This window comes from Cydia strobilella, chromosome 2 (genome assembly GCF_947568885.1).
Source record: "Cydia strobilella chromosome 2, ilCydStro3.1, whole genome shotgun sequence".
In the NCBI taxonomy this organism is placed as follows: Eukaryota; Metazoa; Arthropoda; class Insecta; order Lepidoptera; family Tortricidae; genus Cydia; species Cydia strobilella.
This window is the reverse complement of record NC_086042.1, coordinates 5,152,483-5,173,999: the sequence shown is the minus strand read 5'-3', so window position 1 is coordinate 5,173,999 and position 21,517 is coordinate 5,152,483. Positions and strand designations below refer to the sequence as shown.

The 21,517-nt window shown below is 39.2% G+C and overlaps 1 protein-coding gene across 5 annotated transcripts in view; it reads right to left on the bottom strand.

The window, feature by feature from the left end:
- Nucleotides 1-5,469: 5,469 nt before the first annotated feature.
- LOC134751270 (AN1-type zinc finger protein 6) overlaps nucleotides 5,470-21,517 on the bottom strand; it is a 38,146-nt gene continuing 22,098 nt past the window's right edge. For 3 of the 5 annotated variants that reach the window (XM_063686668.1, XM_063686683.1, XM_063686676.1), the window contains 3 exons: nucleotides 15,990-16,181; nucleotides 11,614-11,752; nucleotides 5,470-6,978 (listed from right to left, as the gene is read on the bottom strand). In XM_063686668.1, the coding sequence (XP_063542738.1) occupies nucleotides 6,830-6,978; nucleotides 11,614-11,752; nucleotides 15,990-16,181 (480 nt within the window). In that variant the 3' untranslated portion in view covers nucleotides 5,470-6,829. Of the gene's footprint in view, nucleotides 6,979-11,613; nucleotides 11,753-12,058; nucleotides 12,563-12,625; nucleotides 12,761-15,989; nucleotides 16,182-21,517 lie in introns of those variants that run through there. The other 2 variants (XM_063686662.1, XM_063686656.1) reach the window with 2 other exon arrangements.

Below are 21,517 nucleotides of genomic sequence, written 5' to 3'. Positions count from 1 at the left end.
TAGCAACGTCAGCATTGCTATCCCCGCAATATTACACTGCGGAGCTAGCAACGTCAGCATTGCTATAACCACAATATTACACTGCGGAGCTAGCAACATTAACATTGCTATCCCCGCAATATTATTCTGCTGAGCTAACAATATCAACATTGATGACTTCTCTATTCCGTCTTTCAACTTTGCTAAAACTACGACTTCAAAGTAGTTTATATAACGAAGTTCACTTGATAAAACCACAAAATAAAAATTGCTAAAATAGCTATGTTCGGAATAGGCATCAAAGAAAAATTGTTAAAAACTAAATTTGTTAAATTAACAATGTTCATATTGCAATGTAAAGATTTGCTAAATTAGCAATGTTATAAATCACAACTTTTACTATGTATTATTGTCAACGTTATTTCACAATGTCGACATTGCTGAATATTCACAAAGTTAAAATTGCAAAATAGGAGCAGACAGAGTCAAATTGCGAGAAATGTTACGTTGTGAAATTAGCTATATGATTTTTCACAAAGTTGAAATTGCGAAATAGGAGCCGACAGAGTAAAATTGTGAAAAATTCGACTTTGTGAAATTCGCTATGTGCTTTTTCACAAAGTTAACGCTTTCGCTTTGTCATTTACGCAATTTTTTTTCGCAAAATTAAGCTTGCTGCGCCCGCAATTTGACTCTGTCGGCTCCTATTTAGCAACGTTTTTTTGTTATTTTCACAATAGTTTTCTCTGAGTGCATTTACGAGAAAATGCGCGCGTCTAGAAAAGCCTTTAAATCACGACTCAAGTGGTGCCAAGCGAATGAAGAGCAAATAAAAATGGACATTTTAGCCTCACACCATGCCAATAAAGATTTTCGCAGGTTCTGGAAAGAGACAAGTAAACACAGTCCGCGAACGAGCCTTCCTATGAGCGTAGATGGTGAAGTAGAACCCGCAAACATCGCGAACCTGTTTACACTTCAAGGTCGAGCCGCCGGACCGGCCGCCTGTGATGGGGGGGTTCGATGCTCAAAACCGTTGTGTCATGACATCGATTGTCAATATTACGGCGGCAGATGTCGCCTCTGCAATTAAGAATATGTCTAGGGGAAAGTCCCCGGGGCATGATGGGTTGAGCGTCGAACACCTGCAGCACGCGGGGGTCCACTTGCCGAGGGTACTTGCCCTGTTATTCAACTTGTGTTTCCGGCATTCGTACTTGCCCGAAAATCTAATGCGAACGGTTATTATTCCGCTAGTTAAAAATAAAACCGGAGATGTGTCTGACAAGTGCAACTATAGGCCAATATCGTTAGCCACGATAACAGCCAAAATATTGGACAGTGTGCTTGATCGCATCTTAACAAAGTACCTTTCTTTCCATGACGCCCAATTTGGCTTTAGACCTGGGCTATCCACTGAGGCAGCGGTGCTATGACTCAAGCATACTGTCCAATATTATACAGCTAGGAAGACACCCGTATATGCGTGCTTCCTAGACCTCTCAAAAGCATTCGATCTCGTGGCGTATGATGTACTTTGGAGTAAGTTGCGCTGTGAGACGGATCTCCCGGTCGAAGTTATCGAACTGTTTCGCTTTTGGTATGAAAACCAGATTAATACAGTCAGATGGGCGGGAGCTTATTCAGACGAGTACAGGTTGAAGTGCGGAGTTAGACAAGGTGGGTTAACCTCACCTAAGTTATTCAACCTGTACATTAATAGCCTTATTGTGGGACTCAGCAATACCAAAGTCGGCTGCTCTATTGATGGCACCATCATCAACAATTTAAGCTATGCAGATGACATGGTGTTGTTGACTCCCGCAATGAGTGCTCTAAATAAGCTGCTGAAAATTTGCGAAACATATGCGGAGAGCCACGGGCTAAAGTATAACGCAAAAAAAACAGAGCTCCTCGTGTTTAGGCCGCAAGGTGGTCACGTGGGTGCGGTGCCACCAGCGTTCTTGTCCGCAAATGAGATTAAGCGCGTGTCACAATTTAAATACCTGGGCCACTGGCTCACCGATGATTTATCCGATGGAGTTGATGTTGAGAGGGAGAGAAGAGCTCTGGCGGTAAAATGTAATATGCTCGCTCGCAGGTTCGCACGTTGTACGAAACAAGTAAAAATCTCCCTTTTTAAGGCATACTGCCAAAGCTTCTATACGTGCAGCCTGTGGGTGAAGTATACGCAGAGAACGTTGAACACTATAAGAGTTCAATATAATAATGGGTTCAGGATGTTAATGGGGCTGCCGCGACACTGCAGTGCCTCGGGTATGTTTGCAGAAACGCGTACAGATGGGTTTCACGCGATTATACGTAAGCGAGTCGCATCCCTGGCGCAGCGTGTTCGTGGCGGTACCAATGGCATCCTGACCGTAGTGAGCAATAGGCTAGACTGTCCTTTTCAGAAGCACTGGATGGAGCTTCATGTTAGAGCGCCTACCCAGTCTAGGATGTAATTTTATGTTGTGTAACTTTAATATTTTTTGTAATTGTTTTGTTTTGTTTTGTGTCCTATGTAATAACTAACCATAATTTAATTACCTATGTTACCTACATGTAAATATTAATTGTACCTATACTAACACACTATGGACCACGGTCTGCAAAAAATATTTCAATTTCAATAATCATCATCAGGTTAATTATAATCATCATCAATATAGTATAACCAAAGATAGATATATTGGTATAACATTATGTAAAAAAATTGTTGACAATATGTTGACAATGTTGACATTTCTGACGATGCGTTTAGAAATTGCATCGACTCAACTTGTGGGTTCATAGTATTATATTCTTTGGTTCATGGGTTCAGAATTATATTCAACATCATTATAAAAAAACAAATATTTCTTATGGAATTTTAAGGTTTATGACTTAAAATAATTAAACAAAGCTAAATTTGGTATTTTTTATTAAATTCTCAAACCATTTATTTAATAATAATTAATATGTCAAAAGCTACTTAAACCAGGTCAAAGGTCAAATTATTTTCCCCACTAGTGGGTAAAATGCGTTTTTACCCGCTTGTTTTAAGGGATTAAAGACGGCTTTCCGAGCTAGTAAGGGAATACTCGTAGTAATTTGTGCAACAAAAGAGGAAAGTTGGTTTTTCTTGCGAGTGTTTATTTTGAGTCCCGAGATAGCGGAAGATTCTATAATTTTTCACCTCAGTAGTGAGAACATATTAAAGGTTATAATGTATTTCGAATTACACAGAATAATACAAAGAAAAAAAATTGTAATAAAAGTATGAAGTGGCAGTTTATGGCCTTTACTAAATTAAAAAGCTACTTTGTTTCACTCCCTGGAGTGAGGAAAGGGGGTCCCTTTGTTTGACATAATTATTGAAAGTCATAATGTAATGATTGTCATATTATCATTAGTCATAATTCCGAAACCGTTAACTTTTCAGGATTTTCCTCGGGTTATCCTATAGATAGGTTAGGTTAGGTTTGTTTTATGGCAATCCTGAAAAGTTACGCGTTTCTGAGAAAAACCAAATTATGACTAATGATAATATGACAATCATTACATTATGACTTTCAATAATTATGTCAAACAATAGAGACCCTGAGGAAAGCTACATCTCGTTAATAAAAGATATGTACACCGATGTGAAGACGCAAGTTGTGAGCCCAGCAGGTAAAAGTGATAGTTTCTCCATAACAGCCGGCGTCCACCAAGGCTCTACACTCAGCCCGTTGCTTTTCAATGTAGCAATTGACTACCTCACGAAAAGTTGCCAAAAACCCGTACCTTGGAACATCCTTTACGCAGACGATGTTGCACTCATCTCAGAGGACATAGACGACCTCCAACACACATTTAACATACACTGGATAGATGCACTTGAAAAAAATGGGCTCAAGATTAGCAGAAAGAAAACTGAGCATATGTCGTGTGTTTGATGGCATTTCCGACGCCAACAACTTTGAGATCTACATCGGTGCAACAAGAATTCCTACTGTGTGCCAGTTCAAATACTTGGGATCTATTATCAGTAACGATGGCAAGATCGATAAGGATGTCACACATAGGACCACAGTAGGTTGGCAAAAATGGAGAGAACTGACTGGCGTAATATGCGATAAGAAAATGCCAATAAAAGTTAAAGGGAAAATCTATAAAAGTGCAATAAGACCCGCTCTTTTGTACGGCTCGGAATGTTGGGCAACATGCAAACAACACATAAACAAAATGCATGTCACAGAAATGCGCATGTTGCGTTGGTCGGGAGGAGTCACACTGTTGGATAAAATCCGCAACGACTATATACGAGGAAGTTAAAGTCGCACCTACCTATATATCTGAGAAACTTAAAGAAAATCGTCTCCGGTGGTACGGGCATATCCTACGTCGCCCGGAAGATCATGGTCAAGTTAGCCTTAAATTTGCCGACACAAAGGAGAGGAAGTGGAAGACCACCTGCCACTTGGCTGTCGACAGTCGAAAAAGACATGAACGATGTTAATACAGACGCTGAAATAGCCAAAAACCGTGTATTATGGAAGAAAAGGACAAGAAAGGCCGACCCCAAGAAAATGGGAAAAAGGTCAAGGAGGAAGAAGAAGAATAGAGACCCTGAGGAAATTAGCACTTTCCTCACTCCAGGGAGTGATGAAAGTAGGCTTGTTCGAGCTGCTGAGGTGAAAAAGTAATTTATATAGGTTTGCAACCGTATTGAATTGAAAACCGTCTTGTACAAAATGTATTTACAAAAGTCGGATATGTTCCTGTAAACAAGAAAAAAAAACGCGGGATACGGTAATCCCATTGCCTGTCTGAGTAATAAACTGCCATATTCAATTTAGTGTTATTGTATTCTTTACCAGGTGATATGCCACCCACCTAGTATATCATTTACCATGGTCGGTTTTTAACTCTAAATCTCCTAAGAGGACAAGTCTTTAAAGGGAACTTTTAAGACTACGCAAATCCCCTAGTTATAGGTTGAACACAATAAGAATTTGAATACACGATACGACAAGACAACTAACTGGGCTATGGGCGGAATAGTTCCCACATAGTCAAACTCTAACAAGGCAATGTCCTCCCACATCCTAATTCTGGTCATATTATAAAAAAATGCATGAATGTTTAGCAAAGTATGAGAATGTAAGGTTCTCAAAGGCGACACTCAAAATCTAGAAAATATAAAAAAATTGTCCGACCTATCTGCTTTCATTTCTCTGAAATTAAATCTTAAATTACTGGTCAACCAACCGGGGTACTAAGAATTTTCATCACAGATGAAACGTAGTACAGACGTGCCAGCATCAGATATAGTGACGGCTGACGGCCGAGGTGGCCAAATGAATTGCAATTTAATATTTATACTCAGTCCACTTTAGATGCAGGTTCGTGATTGCTATTTAACCACTTCAACGGTGTTTGATGCTGACCGTAGGTACATTGTCAGGAAAATCGTGAACAAAATAGATGTTGTATTGGGGTGGATTTAAAGAAAACAACAATGTATCATGTTCCTGAAAATTTAATGACTTTAATACAAGAATAACTAAATTAAAACAGCAAGTAAGAAGAAAAAAATCATTCATTATTAACATCATCTTTTTATCTGATTATGTTCAAGCAAAAAGACCAAATTAATCAATGACCTAACAAAATATACAACAAAAGTCATTAAATAATTAAGTCCAACCAATTAGTAAGTATACCGTGGACAAACGACCGAAACAATAGATACGTAGGTATTACTGATCCAACATCACCACTAAATGAACAAGTTACATAATAAAACATACAATTTTGAATAATATTGTGATTAAAAGAAAAAAAGCTAAATAATTCTTTCCTACTATAATATAAAGTGTCGACTACTTATAATATGTATATGCTTACTTAAAATTTTCACACAAAGAGCAGTGCGGGGGAGGGCCGGCATCGCCCCGACTGCCGCGCGACCGGTCGCACGACTGCGGCGGTCGCGTCACCAGTCGCACGACCGGTCGCACGACTGCGGCGTTCGCGTCATCAGTCGCCCGACCGGACGCACTACTGCGGCGGTCGCGTCACCAGTCGCCCGACCGATCGCACTACTGCGGCGGTCGCGTCGCCTGATCAGTCGCGCGAATGACGACGCCGGCCGCGGCACGCTCGCCTTATCCGATACACACCACAATCTCGCTAAACACTAGTCACTTACGCCAATGTTAGACAAATAAGAAAGCGACGACTTCCCAAACCAAAATGCAAAAGGCGTGCGTGGCCGGTCGTTCGGTTGTGCAGTACCGCCGTGTACCGCGCGGCGCACACCGGTGCCGCCGGTCGTTGTGTAGTATCGCTAACTTCTGTACAATATACACAAGAGCGAGTCCCGCCGCTCGCTGAGCAGCTAACAATTGTTACTTCGTAAATGTTAAGCACGTTATGCTCTCCGTCGGAATCATAACAATGTAGCTTTTTTTGGGAGTTTTAATTTTTTTACAATATATAGGATTTGTTTCTATAATTAATTATATCTAATATTTACAATGGAGGTGAATGGACAATATTCAAAACGCTACTCGTATCTCGAAATTAATCCTGAAATCCTACCCAAATAAACTTTATCTACAACTTTTAATAACAAATTAAAAGTAAAACTCGCGCCACAAATAAATCTAAATTTAGACGGATCGAGTCTGCGCGTCCGATTGATATTGCCATTTACGATAAATTCTGTCCGAAAACCGTCAAAAGGTAAATTGTCGAAGAATCCGGTAAACTAAATACTAGGCGGCGCGGCCGGCGCCGAGTCAATCTACATACGTAAATGAGAGACACAAACTCGATCGACAATTTATTAAGAGTAAAGGATAGACGGGATGGTCGGGGCTCATATCTTGTGTATCTTCTGCGACACCACCACGGGGTTGTTGCGTCGGATCTCCTGCGCGCCCAGCTCCCGGTAGTCGAACGAGCAGTCGTGCTTGTCGCTGTACCGGTGCACGGCGCAGAACAGCCCGCCGCAGCGGCACTCGAACCCTGCAACACACACACAAACACCGTCACTCACACTTACACTTACTACGAGTACAACATGACCCCATTGACCCCGGCAACAGTTTTATGACCCCGGGGAGCTTCTATAGGGAACGTGCATAAACTGTAGGGGGCGCAGCACAGGAGCCTCTTGTTTATTGCCACAATGTGTAAGTCAAGTTCAAGTTTCCGATTTAGGCCGCTTTCCCACTGACGTCCAGTTTTCTGCAGGATCCAGTTTTCTGTAGTATGAGTGCAGTATCCCACAAACAGAATGCTCGTGTGAACGTTACTATATTAGCACGTATACTACTAAAACGGAATCCTGGAGAAAACCGTATCCCACAAAAAACTGGACGTCAGTGGGCAAGAGCTCTTAGGCCACATGATGGCAGAACCTACAACGCGTAAGGAAGCGTGCGTGCACTGTAGGGGGCAGCACCTGCTTTGACGTGAAGTGTCAATGTCAAGTTTAAGTTTCCGATTTAGGCCACAAGATGGCAGACCCTCCAACGTGCACGGTCCCTATAGGCATCTAAGGTCTAATAGTCATCATCCAGAAGAATATATCATAAAACAGGTAATTACAAAGTAACGATTATTATTAGGCCATAGTATCAATCACTGCAGTAAACCGATAAAGACTAGGCCAGGGATATCGTCATTACTTGGTTCAGTAAGGAATGATAGATTAAAATAATACTAGCGACCCGCCCCGGTTTGTCACGGGTAGTTAAACCAATTTACACAAAACCTTAACAAATTATACACCTTCCTCAAGAATCACTTTATTGATAGGTGAAAACCGCATGAAAATCCGTTCAGTAGTTTTTGAGTTTATCGCGAACATACAGACAGACGCGGCAGGGGACTTTGTTTTATAATATGTATTGATATAAATGTAAACCCTTGAAACAAAGGATGGTGCACGTTTTCGTGATACAATACAAGCAAAAAAAATTTAAATATATTATGTATATTCAAACAAAGTAATTTTTCGTTATCTTAGTTAAAGCTAATGCCCCACTAAATAGAAGTCACATTAAATATTAGATCCTGCCAATACCCTACTACGAGGGCGGGATGATAAGTAATTAGCCTTTGTTCTTTATAAAGTTTCAATGAAAGAAAAAACTGCCCTATTTTTAAATTTGTATCTCTGGCACTGTGTTCTTAATTTGAATTTGGTGGCGTGAATATTTTATTCATTTGCTATCATTTGAAAATTGGCTGTGTTAATTCTTTGCAAAATGGAGAAAATCGAACAAAGAGCGGTAATAAAGTTCCTCTACATGAAAGGTATGAAGAGTATTGATATCCATGAGGAATTGAAGAATGTGTTAGGTGATTGTGCTCTTTCCTACGCCACAATAAAAAACTGGGCGGCTGAATTTAAACGTGGCCGTACAAGCGTCCAAGATGAAGCCCGACCCGGACGTCCAAAAGGCTTCACTACTCCGCAAATTGTAAACAAAGTACATGATATGGTTTTGGCAGATCGGCGATTAAAACTATCAGAAATACCTGACGCTATAGGCATTTCAAAAGAACGGGTACATCACATTCTGAGTGAAGAATTAAATATGAAAACAGTTATCGGCTCGTTGGGTGCCGCGATTGCTTACGCACGACCAAAAAAGAATTCGGGAAAAAAGAAACCAAAACTCAAAGCAATGTTTGGAACGTTTTCAGAAAAATAAAGCTGGTTTTTTGCGTCAATTTGTAATAACAGATGAAACATGGGTTCAGCACTACACACCTGAATCAAAAATTCAATCAAAACAGTGGACTTAATCTGGATGTCCGGCTCCAAAAAAAGCCATGGCAGTATAGTCGGCGGGAAAGGTGATGGCTTCCGTATTTTGGATGCAAAAGGAATTATAATCATAGATTACCTCCCAAAGGGTCAGACTATAAATGGAGAATACTACGCTAATCTTTTAGATAAGCTTCATCAATGTATTCAGAAAAAGCGACCAGGTTTAGCCAAAAAAAAACATCTTCCATCAAGACAGCGCTAGGGTTCACACCTGTGTTAAAGCTATGGCAAAAATCAACGATTTGAACTACGAGCAAATGCCCCCCCCCCCCTTATTCGCCTGATCTGGCACCATCAGAATTCCACCTGTTCCCTAAATTGAAAACTTTTTTGGGTGGACAGAAATTTGACGTCATAGCCGCCGTAGAAGAGTATTTTGAAGGCCTTGAAACGAGTCATTTTATGGAGGGCATTACTGCTTTAGAACGAAGATGGAATAAATGCTTAGACTACGTCGAAAAATAAAATCGATTTTATCACGCACTTAAGTTTTTTCTTATTAGGCTAGTTTCTTATCATTCCGCCCTCGTACTAACCCTGCCAATGCCAATAACGTAATTAAATTAAAGGAAAATGAAGTTAAATGAGAGAAGTCAACTGTTAAGAATATGTAGATAATAATCAAATTAAGGTAGGTCCCGAAGAAGACTATTATTCCAATGTCCCGATGACAATAAAATTACAGTAATTTTGGTTTATTAATGTCTATTTGATTGTAAATGTATTTGATTTATCCAAATTGCTGGCCATGACACGGTAATCTAAAAGACACAGATTGTCCATATAAGGCTAAGGTGTTTACTATCGCCACCTCATACGATTACAAATTTCACAATGTTTCAGCAATCTACACAAAACCTATATGTATAGTGTTGCTTTAAATTTTCAGTCAAATTTTTTTTTTTTTTTTCACGGTTTAATTCGCAGACTACATTTAGTAAGTTATCTACATCTGACCCCAAACTTAATGAAGTTGCGGTGTTTGTAGAGACGTTTTTTGTGGGTACTCGATGTTCATCATGATCAAGTGGTTGTCGCCGTCGTAAAAAGGGAACAGTCACTTCATACAAAGGGGACAGTCCACCTTCGCAGGGATACTAACAACTATTCCAATTTCATTCATTTTAACCCAAGAAAATTAAAGAAATCTGCGGAAATAATTCGTGTAGTTTTGAAAATTGGTATAGTTGTACCTTGTGGTGTCCAGATGAACATACTAAAAGTCCTCGGGGGTGGGGGGTGAGCTAAGGGTGTAGGGGGGTTTTAAGGTATATTTCTTTAGATTTTTGGTCGTATCTCGAATATCTGTACGAATAGCATTATAATTACTTCGAACAAAAGTTTCTGCATAAAATTTTCTACAAATTAGGTAATTATTATTTTTTACTCTACGATCAATACTTTAGGAGCTACAGGGTGTTTAAGTTAACAAAGAGATGAAAAATAGACGACATAAGAAAACGTCGTTTCTTCGTAGTTGTTCATCATAACTGAAATTTTTAGTATAGAATAAGCAAGTTAAGTCACCTGCTGATTAAAAATAAACCGGCCAAGAGCATGTCGGGTCATGCTCAGTGTATGGTTTCGTCCTTCCGTAGTTACCCCGCCCAGCAAAATATACTTTTTGCAAAAACTCAAAAATGGCTTAACCGATCAGGTTTTCCTTAAAAGTCTTTAATAAGCTTTACTTTCACGATTTTTTTCATATTTTTGGACCCATGGTTTAAAAGTTAGGCCATGGTCGAGAAGTGGGGATGATTTTTTTTTTTTTCGCTTTAACCCTATAGTGTGGGGTGTCATTGGATACGTCTTTTAAAATGAATATGAGTTTTTAAGAACATTTTTTTGATAAACGTGATATTTTCGGAAATATCCGCTTTGAAAGAAAAAATAATGTTTGTGAGTCCTTCTCTAACTTTTGAACCACGAGTCCAAAAAATATGGAAAAAAATCATAAAATCGTATAGAAAATTTTATGTAGAATCTTTTGTCCGAAGTAATTATAATGCTATTCGTACAGATATTCGAGATATGAGCAAAAATCTGAAAAAAGGTACCTGCAAACCCCCCCCCCCCCCCACACACACACACCCTTAGCTCACCCCCCACCCCCGAGGACTTTTAGTATGTTCATCTGGACACCACAAGGTACAACTATACCAATTTTCAAAACTACACGAATTATTTCCGCAGATCGCCCATTTTCGGCTTAATTTGACGTAGCTATTTACTTTTAGTGCAGGTTAGTTACTTAAAATATGTTCTAACGAGAGCAGAGCGGGCTAATAACGCGATGAATGTTTTCATGTAGAATATACCTAATTGCTACAATTACGTCCGAAAGTGTATTTGGTTGAATATTTCACGGTTTGAAGCGGCAAACACGATAATAGTTTTCGAATAGCGTACAAGTAATTTGACAGCGGCGGGAACGATGAAGGTTAGAGAAGTGCCGATGGCGCCGACCGAGTCAGCGCACGTCATCGCCACGCGCGATAACCGAGATTTTCTTATCACAAATGGGCAACCGCTCTTACGAAGTTTTAACCGCTCGTTTTGCACGTTGTTGCTATCGCTACATACGCAAAATGAGAAAACCTGCATCTTTCATAATCAAATTTTTTATTAGTAAGTAGAATTTAAAGTAGAAAAAAGTGAAATAATTAGGTATGTTATTTAGATTTAATCATAAGGTATGAAAAGACGACTACAGATAGTCAATTTTATGTAGATTCGTGTGACGGTATACTCTCTACTAGTCATAACATCCCGACACCGGACTAGAGGCCTAAATGATGTAGAATGAATATGATATTTACCTGTAAGTCCAACCTTCTTGCGGCATACGGCACATCTGTTCTTCTTTTTCTTGTCCTTGCTGGGGTCCTTGTCGTCCGCGTCCGTGTCGGACGTCGTGCTGGCGCCGCTCGTGCCCGCTCCGCTTTCCTCTTCCAATTTCTGAAAAATACAAATAAAACTTATTAGACAATCGTTTTCTTCGTAAACATCCGCTCAGGTCGGCCGAAGAAATTAAACTTCATTAAACGAGGAACGTTTGCTCCTTGCATCCGCTTTTACGAATTCTTTGCAATCAATGTCGATCGTCGATCAACAACGAGCGAGATTGAACTTCAGTCATTGACGTCAAGGGTAAACTCATCGATTAGATGTAATGGATCGTCTACATGTTTTAAATACAGCTACATCTAAAAAACACGCGGAAGCGCCCTACATGGTTTATAAATCGTCATCAAACTAACACACCCGTTTTAGAGTCTTTTTGCTAGTTTCTGGTTGGGGGGACCGGGGCGTGTCAAGTTTGAGGGTTTTATCGTCGGGCTGGGCGTCGGCGTCGGCGGCGAAGATCTCGTTGCGGCTCTCCTGGATGTCGACCATCTTGGCGGGCCGGTGGTCGGCGAGCTGCGGCTGCACGCCATCGGTGGCGGTGACGTTGGTGGCGGCGGTGGTGGTGGTGGTGGCGGCGGCGGCGGGCAACGATGCGCTGTTGTTGACGTCTAGGGCCTGCCCCCTCTTGTCGAAGCTCTTGGCCCGCCCCGGGGAGGCATGTTCCTGGCCGGAGCCCTGGCTGTTGTTGCTGGTTTTTCGTCGGAGCGCTTTTTTTAGTAGCCGTTTACCCTTCGATTCTTTTTGGTTGGGGTCATTTTCCATTATTGGGTTTTTGGATTTGTTTCAGGTTGGACATTTTGACTGCAACACGACAATATTAAGAAACCTGGGGCGCTATTGGTTGCCGATCAAGACAGGTTTAAAGCTATTCAATTTATTCAAGTAATAAGTACGTAAGTATAATTTAAAACTACGAAACTTTACCGTGTTATAATATAAAACCGCTCCCCATCTCAAATCATTAAGACTTGAGAACGGTTTCACAAAACTTTTACAAATTAATAACGAGCAATAACTATGATATTCTGATTTAAATTTACAGTAAATATTTATATGAAATGCGTTGAAAATATTTTTTGTAGATTTTACTCACGGGTGTGTCAATTTGTCAGTGTGACACTATTTAAATTTGAAACTGTCTTTCTTTTATGCCAATGATATATTTTTTACAAAAAAGGTTGAGTTCCTGTCAGCATGAGGATGAATTCGAATTAAATACAGAGTGTACAGTAAAGTCAATTCAGACTACCAAGATCCTTACCTTTATGGATGGTATAGAAAGGATCGCAATTTCTTATGGCAGAATTGTTGTAAAAGTGACCGCGTTAAGCTTTAAATAATAGTTCCTAATCTCTCCGGTGGCGCTAGTTAGGCTCTGGGACATGAGTATAACATGAACCATATAAGGCAACAAATAACCCGACCAAATTACGTAGGTTGTTTTTGGTAGTATTTCGGTGTATGGTGGCGCCGCCTAATTACTGTTTTTTGATGGACACTTTTCATACATAGAGATTTGGCTCCTTTATACAGTCTCCATGCTTACCTTACTTACGCAACTCTTCACAGTCAATGCAAACAATTTACAGGAATAAATGGTAATGAAAATATTATGTCTAATGTAAACACAAATAAGAATACATCGGGGTTTTTGGTGCGGGAATGATTTGAGTAAGAGTAGAGATAAACAGATAGGTTAGTCTGAGAAAACCTCATATATGCCTAATGAATAACGACCTCTCTGTGAATTTTATACTTACTATGGTACAATTTTATTTTCACCACACAAGCTCGTAAAGACCCTCTTTATGTTTCAAAAACAGAAGTAAAAGTTGCATTTTATCCAAAAGACCACTCTTGTGGAAGCAATTTGACTTCTGATGTCGGCGAGTATAATTGACTTTTAAATTATGATTTTCAATGATAGGTATTAAATAACGTCCTTCGGATTTGATTTGTACATTTTACTAGCGTTGGTGTGGTGAAAAAAAAACATGTGTTTCACTTTGTAGCAAAGTTTGTTTAAACATAAAAACCCACCAAGTGAGTCGGTCTCGCGTACGAAGGTTTCCGTACCATTACAGAAAAAAACGGCAAAGAAATCAAGTTTGTTGTATGGGAGCCCCACTTAAATATTTATTTTATTCTGTTTTAGTATTTGTTATGTTGCGGCAACAGAAATATATCATCTGTGAAAATTTCAACTGCCTAGCTATCACGGTTCACGAGATACAGCCTGGTAACAGACAGACGGACAGACAGACAGACAGACGGACAGGCAGACAGACGGAGAGACGGACAGTGGAGGTTTAGTAATAGGGTCCCGTTTTTACCCTTTGGGTATGGAACCCCAAAAATCATAATTTTTAATTAAATTTTTTGTTTAATTAATTATTCATTAGGTAGAAACCTGCTAGAGTACATTCTGTTTTTTTAAATCAATACCTACTCTTTGGCTAATGTCGAACATTCTCGCAGATGTATGCAAATAACCATTGCTTTTGACATTTAATTTAAAACCTTGCAATCTTATACCTTTAAACGAGCAATTCTTGTATATATGTATGTATGTATGTATATTTCGGGGATCTCGGAAACGGCTCTAACGATTTCGATGAAACATGCTATATGGGGGTTTTCGGGGCGAAAAATCGATCTAACTAGATCTTATCTCTGGGAAAACGCGCATTTTTGAGTTTTTATATGTTTTCCGAGCAAAGCTCGGTCTCCCAGATATTAAAGATTGTTTAGCAAATAGTCTGAAGATTTTTACTTTTACACAAAGTATTCTCTCCATAGTTTGCCAACCTGGCATAATTGTTAGATTTGTGCACAAATGCCAAAAGCGTCAATTTTGTTTTATCTAAAGTCAACTAGAAGCGAAGCCACAAAAATGAAGATGGGACGTAAGGTTAAAACACGACACGAAACATCCGCTGTGACTCATTCATTGTCTTCTAAGGCCAAGTACATCTCAAATACGATAATAGCTATACAAATTCGTTTAAAAAGGGATTTAAAGTCGTAAAGCAAGTTTCCTGGTATAACGAAAATGATAAATCCTCAACTGGTGTAAACTTAAACGGCTTGGCTCTTTAGTGCGGTTAAATGCACCTCGATACAACTTGAGATTCGATTGCCGTGGCCCTAGAGATTATAGATTACACATGTCTGCGTTAATGCCATATTAACGCAAGTTGTGTTGAATACATGGTATTCGAAAGTACCTATAATATACGGTATTTTCTATTTAGTAGACTTGAGCTGTATTTTTTATCTCAGATACTAAAATGACAGATGCCCAATCTACTACTCTAATATCCACCCATTAGAACTTTAAATTATTTGCGTATCTGCAATAATATATTACACAACGAAGGCCGCAAAAATATCTGACACGATGTTATTTGTAGAGCCATAACAGCATGTTTCATATTTTTGCGGCCTTCGAAGAGTAACGTATAATTGCAGGTGACTGTACTTCACGCATCCGTTGCGAGGATCCTCGAGAGTTGTCCTTCTCTCTGCAGGCAGAGGCGTAAATGACCCTCGTAGCGGACAGAGACATGCTAAATTGTTATTTTAGAGACCTTGACTGTCCTTTACCGATTGTCAAACGTAGCTATCGCATACTTGTTTGTGTAGATAGGGAAGAAAGTTACCAAACCTTTCTACAGTTGATAATATGACACCGAATAGAATGGGTAGACCGTAGACCAGATAGTTAACCAATCAGTGGACTAGGTAGACGACTACAAATCTGATGGATCATCGATCAACATATTGCAACCGAATCACGGATAGATAAGTGTAGATTAATTAGGTGTTTATTTGAAAACGCCCTAAAGTGCTGCCCTTACACGCGGACATTGCAGACATGGGTCGCAAGTAACAAATTAATGAGTGGATGTGTCCTAACTCATTAATTTACTCATTAATTTGCCCTAGCTCATACGCACTTTGCAACAACTCAGCCGCCTTGTACAAAAAAAACCGGCCAAGTGCGAGTCGGACTCGCGCACCGAGGGTTCCGTACTTTTTAGTATTTGTTGTTAACAGAACAACGTTGTGGCAACAGAAATACATCATCTGTGAAAATTTCAACTGTCTAGCTATCACCGGATCATGAGATACAGGCTGGTGACAGACGGACAGCGGAGTCTTAGTAATAGGGTCCCGTTTTTACCCTTTGGGTATACGGAACCCTAAAAACCGACTAAAACGGCGGTAGCATTCGCGACACGCGGTGCGTATGAGCCCTTAGAGAACAAGAGAATTGTGGCCTCACGTCTGTGTGCTGCTGGGGCAGGGCGGCGAGGCTGGGCACGGTGGGCGCGGCGGCGGCCAGCGGCGTGGGCGCGGGCGCGGGCGCGGGGGCGGGGGCGGGGGCGAGCGCGGGGGCGGGCGCGGCCGGCACGAACGGCGCCGCCACCGGCGACGGTGTCGTCGCGGGCGGCTGCTGTTTCTTCTTTAGAGCCTCCTGGAATACAGAACACACAAGGGTTTGTTGTAATAATTATCTATCACTTTTACACTTGTTGGAATTTTAACTTTCTATCGATTAAACATATTTCAAATTGACATTCCCGCTGCGGGAGTTTGCCATACGAAGAGGTTTAAATTGTTATTGTCGATTGGTACAGCAACATGTCGATGAGTTTCTTTCTTGTTTATAAAATTCTGTGACAGACCTGAAACCCAGAGAGTATTAGATTGCACTTATACTCTAATTGCACATCAGGCTTTAATAGAAAATAACTTCACCCAAACTACTCAAGGTCTTTTTATTACAGTTATATTAGGTATTTATTTTACTATTCTACAAGCTTATGAATATATTGAAGCCCCTTTTACTATTGCAGATAGAGTTTACGGATCAACTTTTTTATGGCTACAGGATGTCACGGACTTCATGTTATAATTGGAACAATTTTCTTATTTATTTGTTTAATGCGACATATAAATAATCATTTTTCATGTAATCATCACTTTGGATTTGAAGCTGCTGCCTGATACTGACATTTTGTAGATGTAGTATGATTATTCCTTTACATTTCTATTTATTGATGAGGAAATTAACTATTTATATAATATATTTGACTTCCAATCAAAAAGTTTAATTATCCCATCTTATTATTAGCCCATCTTTTCTTTGGTAATCAGCGTCTATTATTTACACAATAGACGCTGCGGCGGGTGGACGTCGAATTGTCATGTTAGTATGGCGACCGCCGTCCGCGGCGGGTGACCTTGGCCCGTTGGCGGCGACTGACCAAGCAGACCCGTGTCCTAACGTGATGTTGCAGCAGCAGATAGCCATTTCCATGCTTACTTATATTACAGCAAATTGGGTTCATTAGTTCATTATTTTATTATACGTGTTTTATTTAATAATAATGTTACTGAGAGATAGTAAGTTTTGTGGTTTTAACTCACCAAATTGTTATTATACTTACTTATTTTTTGTTAAATGTAAATATATTTTATGCTTTTTTGCACAAAAACTTTATGGCCCAATTACATTTTGTATGACGTCCTAGTTATTTCGAAACCATAAAATATCGATTGTTCAAAAACCCAAATAACAGGAAAATCACAGCTTGTTATCAATAGGAAAAGAAAACAACGATCCATTATTAACTTAGCGTGTATGCGCACGAACAAACGATTATAGTTTAATTACTGTTTTATGTATAGCGTTAATTTATTATGCTACAAACTTTTGTGAGAAAAAAATATTGCGATAATTTACTTCTTACACTTTTGTCCAATTGTATATACGTGTTTTATTAAAAACGTTTCTTCAGCGAAACTAATTGTGTAACAAATATCATCATTCACTTTACCCATAGTTGTATCGTGAAAGCGCGGCTAAGCAAGGCGGCCCTGTCTCTCAAAACAAAATATAATTACTTTTAAAAACGGATTTTAAAAAAGTCGTAGCACTTTTTTGGATCACAATACGTCTGCCATTAATTTAATTAGCAATCTTGAGGCCTTTCTCTAGGGACTTCAGCGATTCGAATCCTGAGTTTTTTCTTTCGCTCGATAGAAAAAATTACGAACATAGTTCTTAAATGCATTTAAAAAAAAATACATTTTCTCTTTCATGTTGGTAGCAATAAAGAATATTTGTATTGTATTGTATTGCTACATTTTGAACAAAAGCTAAACATATGAAAATTGTTTCTAAAAATGAGCTATTCACGCTTGAAGGAACTCAGCGGTTACTTTTTTTATTGTTAAAACACAAAAAAATTAAAAAAAAAACGGCACGCACTTCCATCTCGCTCACACTTACGCTCAGTGAGAGTGGGAAGAACACGAACTTACTGGACCTTAATCACGTCATGGACTGGTTCAGGCTATGTCTAGGGAATTTAGATTTGATAGTGTACCGAGTACCGGGTGTTTTATAGCAAGCCCACAACTGGATGCGTCGCGTATGCAGCGAGTCTCGATTTTATGCCTCCGCACAGTGTGTTAAAAACCGTCGTTTTCCTTTAAAACCTCATTTGTGCCATTTTCAACCAAAAGGATTGTCGGTTTTCAATAAGGCGCTATTTCCATATAGGCTTAATTTGAAATCAACCTTATCGACAACCGACAATGTGATATCTTTTGGTTGAAAACGTCACATTTATTAATGAAAATCATTTGTTAATTACCGTTATTAGTATGGTTCTAAATTCTAGTTTCATCAAGCGATTCTACGTAAAATGCGCAACACCTACATGAAATGCGCCAAGAAATATAAAAGACGTAAAAGTTCGCCAGCAGGCTAACCTTGGTGTATTGTGCAAATGCTTCTGTTTTTTAGCATATCTACACTAATGTGGCAACATCTAGGTGCACTTCTGTGTTATTATACAAAAAAGGCAAATTAAGTATTACGCGTACGCGTCCCTGTGATATCGATTAAGGAACTTGCGCAACTAGACATTTCGTTCGGTTTGGGAAACAAGAGGCCTGCTATACGGCTACCATCAGTTCGGCACTGACATAAACGCTAGCGTGCACGTAACTTACTTTCTATGTATCTCGCTCGTACTGACATATTAGTTAGAGCGAGGTGTATAGATATGTCAGTTTTGACACTGTCGGATGTCACTCATGGTACGGGTACTGGTAAATTTAATTAACAAATACTTTAAGAAGAAGGTTGTTTAGTGGCGACAAAACGTTGCTAATGTAATGTCAGATCGGATACGACAGAAAACTTTCAAGTGCGGCATTATACGGGCATTTTAATTCATCAGTTGCAAATTACCCTGAAAATGGCGTATAACGGGCATAGACATGCACAGCACATCTACATTATCTTAGGTTCATTAATGTATGCATAGCATTTAGTAGTTACGAGATAACATAGGAACAGACATGCATTGCAAACAGTACAGGTTAAACACGTGACCCTGTTTTTCTGGATTAGCCGGAGTCGTAAAAAGAGCTCTTATTTTAACAGTTTTGAATTATTCACGGTTAGTATCGGTAGTTAACCATTTCGACGCCGTGTCAAACACAATAGCTGTCATCAAGACGCCACGTCACCGAAGTGTCAAAACTGAAATTGAACTTTATGCATATGCATGTAGGTCTATGTTGCTCTGTGGTCTATGATTGATTAATCGGTCTTTGGCATTGAACCTGCGGTGCGTATATATCGGTCATTGGCGTCTAAAAGGAGCCAGGAGGAGGAGGAGGATTGGTATCGGGAGCTCGAAAACAATACAAAAGGTAATCACGGTCCATATCCCGGTCAATATGCTGTCTAGCTCTTATTTTGACAAATACATAAGTAGTTGAAGTAGGTGAAGTATTTTAAATAAATGATCTTCTCGGTAGCTTTTAACGATAAAACATCATGCCAAGATAGATTAACGCCTCGCCCACTTCAATACCTCACTTGCTGACTATGCTATGCGTCATTATCATTACGTTATAGGTATCCTCGCCTTACGTCCATGTGACGGTAGCTTCGTTTGCTCGTCTTGGCGGGGGCACTACCTTGCCCCCAGATTCATGGCCGTGTATGGGCTTAAAAACACGATTAATTATCTCTTTTCTTCGATTAAGCATGTCATTAAAAAATGGAAAATCCTGACAAAAGTCCATAATGGCCTTGTTTTGAAAGGTTATTTCTCCAAAATCCAGGTTGGTTGACAAAGCTATAGATACAGTAGAGGCAAATAAATTTTATGATATTTTTTTCAGCTACATTTGCATACATTTTATAATAATTTCTCAAAAACGGTTATAGCGATTTCGATGAAATTTACAATATCCCCTATATTGTAAATTTCATCGAAATCGCTACGTAAGAAAACGACAATTTGATCAAACTAGGGTTCATTTTTAAAATGATTTATTTGCCGGAGTTTTCACGGTAGCCCGGTGAGTGTTAAATTGTAAAGTAAAGTAATGATGCGGTGTAATTTTCAAAACAATGGCTTACACGAGGGCGGGAAATCGAGCCATCTAGATTTTATTGTTGGTAAGATTCGCTTTTGAGTGTTTTCTCATAACAAATTCAATATTTATATTATAAGATGCATTAATTGTGTGTGTGTGAAGTCCCCAATCCGCATTGGACTAGCGTGGCTGCCCACGTGCCACATGCAGTGGGACGAAAGTATTTATATATAGACTATATATGATGGTGATGATGATATAATAATTGTTTACATGATATAAAGTCTAATTTCACGAATTTTCGAATAAATGCCTGTAATAAATAGTAGTATGACAATTTTTGCCGCTACTGTAGGATATACTCATAAATAAGGAGCACAAAAAGTACTTCCATATTTATTTCGAATTAAGCTGGTTTTGTTGATTAATTTTCTCATAGGTTCATCTTTGTTAACAATCCTTATTAAGAACAATCTCTTTCTCTTTCGGTGTAGGAGAGCTCGTTAGCACGTGCACATTTTTCGCTTGCCTAGGCGCGACCAAAGGCAACCTGTACAATTTGTACAAGGTAAGGGCTTCAGTTTTGGAACGCCTATTGGGACCGTGCACGATGTCAGCGCCACACAGCGGTTGCAACTATAGGCTTGTATTTTGTCAAAACTATTAAGCGAGAGTAAGTAAATCGTAATAATTTCAGTGAAAACTACTGAACGGATTTTTATGCGGTTCTCACCTATGAATAGAGTGATTCTTGGGGAAGCTTAAGGCGTATAATTTGTTAAGGTTTTGTGTAAATTGGTTGAAATATGACGATATTTGGTAATGAAGTCAGAAAAAAATCACGCTGGCTAAGAGCTTTAATCGAAAACGCTGCCCTACCCGTTTGAGATATAACAAAACAATGTATGGTGAAAAGATTTCTCTTTCATTGCTCTACAAAAAAGTCCGCGATGGTGTATGTCTATCTTTTAAGGATAACTTACTTACTATACCCATTCTTATCTTCTACAAAAAGATTTCATAGTATGTGGTATTTGCAAAGCTATTTACACGGATACAGTGTTAATAATTATCAAATTAAATACATTAGTTATATTAAGCATTTCATACAGATTACAATGGTCCCTTACACCATACAATTTCAATTAATATCTCAGGAGTAATCGTAAATTAAAGTTCCATTTCGACCCATATAACTAGTATGAAAATGTTAAAGACGCTAATCCGTAGATGTCAATTTTTACCACCTTATGCGCTGCGATCGTTTTCCTTACCCCTACCATGTACTTCGCAGGGTGCCAATAACCTATCTGGAATTATAATATCATTGGGTTTAGGAGTGGGTAATACCTGTGTTTGGGGTATCTTTTTTATGTGGTTTGTCCACACAACTCACACAAGATT